General features: G+C 39.8%; 1 protein-coding gene across 2 annotated transcripts; it reads left to right on the top strand.

Annotated features, from left to right (window-relative positions):
• Positions 1–604: 604 nt before the first annotated feature.
• BCL2A1 (BCL2 related protein A1) lies at positions 605–9,398 on the top strand. 2 transcript variants are annotated; one of them, XM_089906683.1, is made up of 2 exons: positions 605–1,166; positions 8,759–9,107. In XM_089906683.1, the coding sequence occupies exons 1-2, from the start codon at positions 747–749 to the stop codon at positions 8,852–8,854; spliced, it is 516 nt and encodes a 171-aa protein (XP_089762809.1). In that variant the 5' UTR covers positions 605–746; the 3' UTR covers positions 8,855–9,107. The 2 variants fall into 2 exon arrangements, with proteins under 2 accessions (XP_089762809.1, XP_022410249.1); XM_022554541.3 differs by lacking the exon at positions 8,759–9,107 and adding an exon at positions 9,114–9,398 and having other exon boundaries at positions 619–1,166.

Genomic DNA, 9,398 nt, shown 5'->3' with positions numbered 1-9,398 from the left:
CTTTTTTTTTTTTTTTTTTTTTGGCCGCGCTGCACAGCATGTGGGATCTTAGTTCCCCGGCCAGGGGTGGAACCCGTGCCCCCAGCAGTGGAAGCGGAATCCTAACCACTCGAGTGCCAGGAAAGTCCCTATAGTATTTAACTTCTTGAGGAACTGCTAAACTTTTCACAGGGGTTGCACTCTTTTACAATCCTGCTAGCAGTGTATAAGGGTTCTAATTTCTCCACATCCTTGAATTTAAAACTTTAAATACTGCATTAGGGCTTCCCTGGTGGCGCAGTGGTTGAGAGTCCACCTGCCGATGCAGGGGATACGGGTTCGTGCCCCGGTCCGGGAAGATCCCACATGCCGCGGAGTGGCTGGGCCCGTGAGCCATGGCCGCTGAGCCTGCGCGTCCGGAGCCTGTGCTCCACGACGGGAGAGGCCACAACAGTGAGAGGCCCGCGTACCGCCCCCCCCCCAAAAAACCAACAAAAAAAACCCTGCATTAATCATTTACAGGATGAGGAAGTGGCCTCTCTTTGAAACATTTTCTTCTTTCACATGTTAAACTTTCTCTTTCACACAGAGCCTACGTATGAAAGTGACAAGGAGGAAGGATACTATCAAGTGATGCAAGCAGAAATTCCACCAGCCTCCAGATACCATGTGTCATATTGCGCCAAGCTGCGTGAGTTTGTGCTTCAGACTGCCTTGGTCACTTCCAGGTGAACAAGCTCAAGACTTTGCTCTCCAGCAGGAAGAAGATGACCGACAGCGAGTTTGGCTATATTCACATGCTGGCCCAGGACTACCTGAAGTACGTCTTGCAGATACCGCAACCTGGATCTGGTCCAAGCAAAACATCCAGGGTGTTACAAGACGTTGCTTTCTCAGTCCAAAACGAAGTTGAAAAGAATTTGAAACCATGCTTGGACAATATTGATGTTGTGTCCATAGACACCGCCAGAACAATATTCAACCAAGTGATGGAAAGGGAATTTGAAGATGGCATCGTTAACTGGGGAAGGATTGTGACCATATTTGCATTTGAAGGCATTCTCATCAAGAAACTTCTAGGAGGGCGAATTGCCCCAGATGTGGACACTTACAAGGAGATTTCCTACTTTGTTGCAGAGTTCATAACCAAAAACACAGGAGAATGGATAAGGCAGAATGGAGGCTGGGTATGTGTGATGGAAATATTCTTCGTTGTTCTTTACTTTGAAATAGGAATTGACAGTTTCCTTGCTGATTAAAAAAAAAAAGAAACTACGTAAGGATTATATTTTCCTTGGGCAGTTTGTTTTAAAGGTTTTAAATTTTTTAAATAAAATTTCTAGCTCATTTCCAATGAATCTTAAAACTTTATAGTTGGAAAACTCTTGTGGTTTCAGTTTTTATTCCTAACCGTGTAAATTGCAGGAGTGAGTTTTGGGGATTAATAAAAGATGCACCTCCCTAATGCATCTTTAGAGTCAGAGTCTAGTCTGAGACTTAGCTCTTGTTAGCGTTGTCATGACAATGTAGAATTAGTACAGAAAGAGTTGGTATTAGATGCGGTTATATTTAGATATTATGTTACAAAAGACAGGTGTAAATTTTTGCAAGTTCATTGCTTACAAATTGATTTTTTTTTTTCAGTTTTCTAATATGACAAATTCTGGCTGGTAAAGCTTGGTGACTAAAAAAAAAAAATGTACTGCACCACCAGCAAGAAACTGTTCAAGAATCTCCAAATAAAAATTCACTTTATTATCAGTGTCTCAAAAAGCTAAGATTGTGCAGGGAGCCTATATTACGACTCATATTGATAAGGGGCCTTTCCCAGCTGGACCTATATGCTTTTCTTTATATCCCAATACACTGAATACTTACTTTTTTACAGCACTTATGTCCTCTCTTCAACACAAACCCTGGCCTCCCCTCTTCCCAGAGCTATCCACTGGTATCAGTTCTTTTACATGCAAAACATGCCTGTTGAACGTATCCATAGAAAATATACTCAGCACTTCTTTGTAAAAACAATTGTTATAAATTATTAAATACTATGTAACAATACTAATATAATACTAAATAATTTATAGTATTTATAAATTATTTGTATAAATAGTACATGGTATTCTTTTTTTTCATCCAAGGGCATTTTATTTTTTAAAATTTATTTATTTTTATTTATTTTTGGCTGTGTTAGGTCTCTGTTGCTGTGTGCAGGCCTTCTCTAGTTGGGGTGAGCGGGGGCTACTCTTCGTTGTGGTGTGTGGGCTTCTCATTGCAGTGGCTTCTCTTGTTTCAGAGCACGGGCTCTAGGTGCATGGGCTTCACCAGTTGTGGCACACGGGTTCAGTAGTTGTGGCTCGCGGACTCTAGAGCGCAGGCTCAGTAGCTGTGGTGCATGGGCTTAGATGTTCCACGTTAATAAGTATTTAAAAGAGTACTACAGGGACTTCCCTGGTGGTCCAAGGGTTAATTAAGACTCCGAGCTTCCACTGCAGGGGGCACAGTTGCAGCATATTCAAAAAAAAAAAAAAAAGTACTACATATACGCTGTTGTATGTAAATGCTGTTGAATGTTTGGTTATTTCTAGCTGATGGATATTTATTTATTTCCAGAGCTATCACAAACAATACTTCATTGAATATCTTTAATCATGTCTTCCCTTGTGTGTGTGTTTTTCTAGGATGGATATTGGGACATAGAATTGCTAGGTCATGGTGTAAACACTTTTTAAAATTTACTAGATTCTTGTCCTCCAAAGTGGTTCTACCAAGTCATGCTTCCGTCACAGCTTGTTCAAATATCCCACATTTCCTCCCATCCCGGCTGACTAACATTAGGTTATAGTAGTCTGTCATAGTTTCCCTATTCCGCTGGCTTAAAAATATATACCTAATTTATCTTGTTTTAATTCTTGTTTCCTTGATTACTAGTGAGGTTAAACATCTTTTCATATTGAGCGTCTTTACATGTGTTTATTGACCATTTGTAATTCTTATTCAGAGAACTGCCTATTTATATCCTTTGCTGTTTTCCTATTATTTTGTCTTTTTCTCACTGATTTGTAGGAATTCTTGGAATATTCTGGACACAAATTATTTTTATATATGTGGTAGATATCTTCTAATTTGTTGTCTTTTAAAACTATAGATGTCTTTGGTGCTTATGTCTTAAACGTTGATGAAATCTTTTACTTGATGTTTTTTGCATTTTGTTGAGGTCTTCCTGCATAACGTTAGGGCTTACTGCAGCCACTCCCCTTTCTCCATCACCTTTTCTTCCTGGAACTCAGCCTGACTTGGGGCTAGACAAAGCATGTGAGATATTTGGTCGTGTTTTTTTCTGGTTGCTGTGGAAAGCTATACTGAAGGATGGGTGGAAATTTCAGCTATTACGCTGTGTAGGTTTCAAGTGAAGGCAGGAGTTTGTTAGCACAGGGGCCCACGTATGAGCATACTAGTTTACAAGCTCTGCATGAGTTTGCACTGTATTTGGAACACCCAGAAAATGAATAAACGTTACTGAAAATTTTACCTTCTTAACAATAAATTTTGTAAGCTCCTGGAACTCATAATTAGTGGAGGGTGTGGAATTGTCTCTGAGAAAGTCTAGAAGTGTGCTCATCTTTTGGGGGTGGTACAGGTGTAAGTGTGAGTATGGCAGGATATAAACACACATGTGCGCCCCCCACACACATCAGCCTTCACCAAGTCCTTATGTAGGTTTTAAGCTCTCGACTTTTACACTTGAACAGCTTAGACAGAATAGAAATGCCCTTTAAGATGTCATTTCAAAGCAACCTCAATATTCCTTTCCCAGCTCATAGGAGACACTGAATCTGTTCAAGATGGGCAGTGCTTTTTTGAATCAGTACAGACCAGCATGGCAAACCAGTATCTTCTTTGCATACTGATGTTTACAAATCTGCTCAAATGAATGAACCTACACTTGAATGACTCACTTCCAGGGAAAGGGTACAATCCCGTGCCTGTGCTAGTCGAGTCAGGTGGCCCATAGGAAGAGAGGAAGATGAGGCATTTTACAACTTCATCAAGAAGGAAGCACCAACTTCTGACTTTCTACCGTCCTGGAAAAATCTCCAAAAAAACCAACTGATCTTTTGTCCTGTCCACAGTCATTCATATGTGCTCGTCATTGGCTCCAGATTAAAGATGCATGCCTATAATGAGAGATGAGAGGGGCATTTCACCTACAACTAGAGAGTACCCATATTTAATTAAATTTTAAGTGTGCCCAGAGATTTTATGAAAACTTTTGGATCAAGAATGTGGTATGTGAGGACAGCAGAGATAATAAGAGCACCAACTCTGAATCAGACGGACCTGAGTTCATTTCATGCTTACTACCTGTGTGACATAAACAAGTTATTTAACTTCCCTAAACCTCATGTGTAAAATGGGGAGACTATTGCCGTCTATCTCCCAGGACTGGTGTAAGGATTAAATCAGTTAATATTATATATAAAGCACCCAGAACACAGTTTCTACAAATAAGAACTCAATACAAGCTTAGGGCTATTGTTATTATTAGTAGTAGTATTGCCTAACTTCCCTGAATAGATTTAATCTCCAGAAATTATATCATCAACTATAGTTAGATATTAGCCACCATCTAAAACAGACACCCTAAAGGTTAAAAAATAAGACCAGTGTATCAAAAATGGGGTCATAATCTCATAAATTAGATTATTTATGAGATTGAGTTACTTTCCTTCCTTTCTTCCTCCCCTTTTTCCTTCCCTCCCTCCCTCTTTCTCCCTTCTTTTCTTTCTTTCCTTTTTTTCTTTGCTGCTTCTCATCTCGCTTTCTAGTCCTCTTCCACATTTACCGTTATTTCCTCCTCGTCCCTCTGCCAATTTGACGTGCTGAAAACGAATAGGCTCTCATAGATCTCACAGGAGAGCTAGTGCTGTTTGTTTTTATCAGTCTTTGGCATTCATGAGGAAAGGCTCGTTCTTAAAAACCATTAGAATGTGCCTGAGATGAAATTCATCTCACCCCTTGGGGACTGCCTTTCCTTTGCAGCTAGGTGGCTTTCTTACTTTTGCCCTCTTCAGTTAAGCATTCTCCGGGGCCTGTGCTGGTTGAGTGGAAAGGACACTCAGCCCTCAGCTCCACACGGGAGGAATCATGTCTACCTAATGCACCACCGCATACTGCATGCTTGGCCCAGGGCCTATGGTATAGAAGGTAGCCAACAAATATTTGTTGATGGAGTGATTGAATGAACTAGCATAGAAACTGAGATTTGAACTCTGGTTTTCCCATTCACTAGAAGTGTGATCTTGAGTGAGTTTCAGAAGTAACTTGAAACTCAAATTCCTAATATAATAAATATTATATTATATGTAATATATAATGAAGACAGTAATACGTACCTTAGAAGGGAAGTTAAAAGATTAAAGGACATTTCTGTAAGAGTGCTTTGTAAACTGTCAGATATTAATACAACTATGAAGGCTATATGGGAAATTCCAGGAAGTTTAAATATGTAATTCTTAAAACTACTCTAATACCCAAAGAAAGCCCCTTTTGAAAGTAGGGATGTACAGGCAGAACTGGTGCTTTCCAAGCGACCAGTATATTAAAGCCTGAGTCATAAGAGTTAGGCAAAGTAGGTTGTATTTTTTTATGATCGTCTTGCTTTAAGTAATGGTCTGGTGAAGGCAAATAAAAGGACATACACAGGCATGTAGATGACTGACTAAGTATTCAATCCGGCAAAGGCATCTCCAAAAGGCGTAAAGATCTAGCAGCAATGTAATACAATCTCAAGAATTCTTACATATCCTTTGATTAAATAGATTTGGGGGCCAGATTCGTCTTGTATTTCAACTTGAGATTTAAAAATCATTTAATGAAAACTAAGGTGAAACATAGTTCAAGTCTTCCTGTGGGTCCTTCAGGAAACCTAAGTTCAGCTCTCTAACTTTGGGAGTCACCCGTGACCCCTTTCCCTCATACCCTCCGTTCAACTCATCAGCGAATTCTGTTGGGGGCACCTTTGAAATACTGCGTATCCAGGGCCTCCAGGCAACTTTCCTCTCTCACTTGACTATGTCAAGAGCCTCCTACCGGTGTCCCTACTTCCATGCTTGCCCTGCGATGGTCTGTTCTCCACATAGCAGTCAGAGTGATTTTTTAAACAACTTGCCTCACTTATTCCATGTTAACACTTTCAGTGTCTACAGAAGATCCCTCCAGTTTTATGCATCATAATTTACTTAAGCCACTCCCAACTGTTAGACATTTGGGTTGGTTTCTGTTTTCCATTCTTAGAAATAATGCTTCAATACTGAACATGAAGATGGTTTCCCCCCCACATTTTAGAAGACCACCTCATGATCACTTTCTAACACTAGAATGATTGGTTCACATATGAGTATAATTACACTACTTATACATATTGGAATACATATTGCTTTCAGAAGGTTTGTATCAATGGGACAATGTCACAACTTTACCAGCATTGGGCGGAACCATTAGATATAATTTTGAGGGTTTAATAGGCTTAAGATAACAAGGTCAATTTAATAGGTCTAAAAAACAATAACATATATTAAAATGTGAATTTATTTAACTGCTAGTAATGTGGAATTTTTTCCCATATACTTTTTTAAAGACAATTCTATTTTTTTATACAGCAGGTTCTTATTAGTTATCTATTTTATACATATTAGTGTATATATGGCAATCCCAACCTCCCAATTCATCCCACCCACTCTTCCCCCCATATACTTGTTAATCATTTATATTTCTCTTTTTAACAGCCTTTGCTTTTTTTTTTTTTTTTTTTTTGGTACACGGGCCTCTCACCGCTGTGGCCTCTCCCGCTGCGGAGCACAGGCTCCGGACGCGCAGGCCCAGCGGCCACGGGCCACGGGCCCAGCCGTTCCGCAGCATGCGGGACCCTCCCGGACTGGGGCACGAACCCACGTCCCTTGCACCGGCAGGCGGACCCCCAACCACCGCGCCACCAGGGAAGCCCAGCCTTTGCCTTTTTTAACTATTAAGGGCTTGATGATTTTTCTCTTACATTTCAACGAACTCTTTCATGGCAAATGTAAGTAGTCTCCTGGTCTGTTGTTCTTATTTTAGTTTCTTATCGTTTTAAAAAAACTTTCATCTTCGTATTGCTGAATTTGTCAGTTTTTTCCTTTGTTCACGCTTTAATATTTATTCATTTATTTATTTATTTTGGCTGCGCCCGGTCTTAGTTGTCGCATGCGGGTTTCTTAGTTGTGACATGCATGCGGGATCTAGTTCCCCGACCAGGGATCGAACCCGGGCCCCCTGCATTGGGAGCACGGAGTCTTACCACTGGACCACCAGGGAAGTCCCTCCTTTGTTCATGCTTTAGTTTAGAACTTTAATATATATGAGGATGACATATTAACTGCCTAATTGTAATAGATGGTGATCATTGTAACAATAATAAAAATCATTTTAGAGTGCCCCATTAACACGGGGTTTGTGAAAATTCTAGGAAGGCGAGCACTGAAGTGCATGCACACCTAGAATGTACGGGAAATGTGTGAGTGTGTAAGGGCAGGGGACAGAGGAAGAAGAGAAGGGGCAGTCTGTCTCCTCTGTTAGCATGTGACAGCATGCATCTCCCAGCATGACTCCACACTTCACACAGAGGGTTAGTGGACGCTGGCTTTCTTGCTCAGTCTTTTCAATGGAAAATCCACCTGACTGGTGTTTGTCTGCGCTGCCAGTGATGCTCAAAAAGACAATTCCAAGGCACTACAGAGTTCTCTGTCAAAGAAATATGCTTGGTTTACATTTTGATGTTAGTCACACTAGGCTGTGAACTACCTGAAGGCATTTGTAACCCCCAGGAATGGAACTTGCTGGAGGCAGAGCAAATGTTTACAGGACGAACATTAAAAAAAAATTATTTTAACTATTTTCTAATCTTCTTGGTGGTGGTTTGAAAATTTATGGAGTGAAAAGAACGGTGTCTGCATCCCAGTAGAGGTCCAAGCACTAAGAAGTCAGGTAACCTTATGTAACTTATTTTTTTCTGGACCTCAGTTTCCTCATTTGTGAAAATAAGAGAGGGCATTAGGCCGGGTGATCTCAGAGGTACTTTTCAGTGAGGATGCTCTATAAGAATAGATTATAAATTAATTACATACAGTGTCTGGTTTATACTCTTATTTTTTTTTAAAAGAACATGTCTGATCAAAAAGAGAATGAACTGTAATGGAAACCACAACGTTCTCACAGGCTCAGAGGCACTGATTTAATCTCGCTTTACTGTTGAGTCCTTATGACTCTCAGCACAATGGGGTTTACAAATATAAATGCATATTTCAATACCAGACATTTGAAAGAAAAAGAGGGGAAAAAAAAGATAGATTTTCTGTCCTCTAGAGCTATGCCATCCAATATAGCAGCCACTTGTCACTTGTGACCCTTGAACAGTTGCAGTGTGGCTGGTCTGAATTAAGAGATGCCCTAAGTACAAACACACATTGGGTTTTAAAGATTCAGTACAAAAAAAAGTAAAATATCTTGTTTCCATATTGAAATCATAACAGTTTATTTATTTACTCATTCATTCATTCATTTATTTTTGGCTGTGAGGCAGGCATGCGGGATCCTAGTTCAGCAAGCAGGGATCGAACGCACACCCCCTGCAGTGGAAGTGCAGAGTCTTAACCACTAGACCGCTAGGGAACTCCCAAAATCACAACATTTTAGATGAACTAAATATATTTGAAAAATTAATTTTGCCTCTTTTTACTTTTAGAAATGTGGCTACTGGGAATTCCCTGGCGACCCGGTGGTTAGGACTCTGCGCTTTCACTGCAGAAGGTGTGGGTTCAATCCCTGGTTGGGGAACTAAGATCCCGCAAAAAAAAAAAAAATGTGGCTACTAAAAAAAATTACATAGCAAGCTCGCACTATATTTTTATTGGACAGCGCTGCTCTAGAGCAGTCTGGAATGGGAGATAGAGAATGATAATAGGATGAATAGAATAAAACTGGTGAAAGTACAGAGAAGATTGACTACCTGCATTATTTAAATGAAAGTTTCTTTGCTTTTCATTCCAGAAAACTTAGTCTCCACTAATTGTTAAAATGTTAAATTTGTTCTCTCATAGGAAAATGGCTTTGTAAAGAAGTTTGAACCCAAGTCTGGCTGGCTGACTTTTCTGGAAGTTACAGGAAAGATCTGTGAAATATTATGTCTCCTGAAGCAGTACTATTGACCAAAAAGGACACTCCATATTGTGAAATCTGCATTATTTTCTTGAATTGTACAAGAAGCACTTGCCAACACTTACTTCTACTTCTAAACAAATAACTTTGATGATATAACTTGACATTCCAGAGTTATGGGAATTTTGTCCCCATTTTAATGAATAAATTGTATGTATTTGTTTCTA

The sequence above is a fragment of the Delphinapterus leucas genome, chromosome 2 (genome assembly GCF_059928025.1).
Source record: "Delphinapterus leucas isolate spDelLeu-1000000601 "Yukka" chromosome 2, BTC_Dleu_Yukka2, whole genome shotgun sequence".
In the NCBI taxonomy this organism is placed as follows: Eukaryota; Metazoa; Chordata; class Mammalia; order Artiodactyla; family Monodontidae; genus Delphinapterus; species Delphinapterus leucas.
Note: the sequence above shows the minus strand (reverse complement) of the source record. Positions and strands in the feature narration are given on the sequence as shown.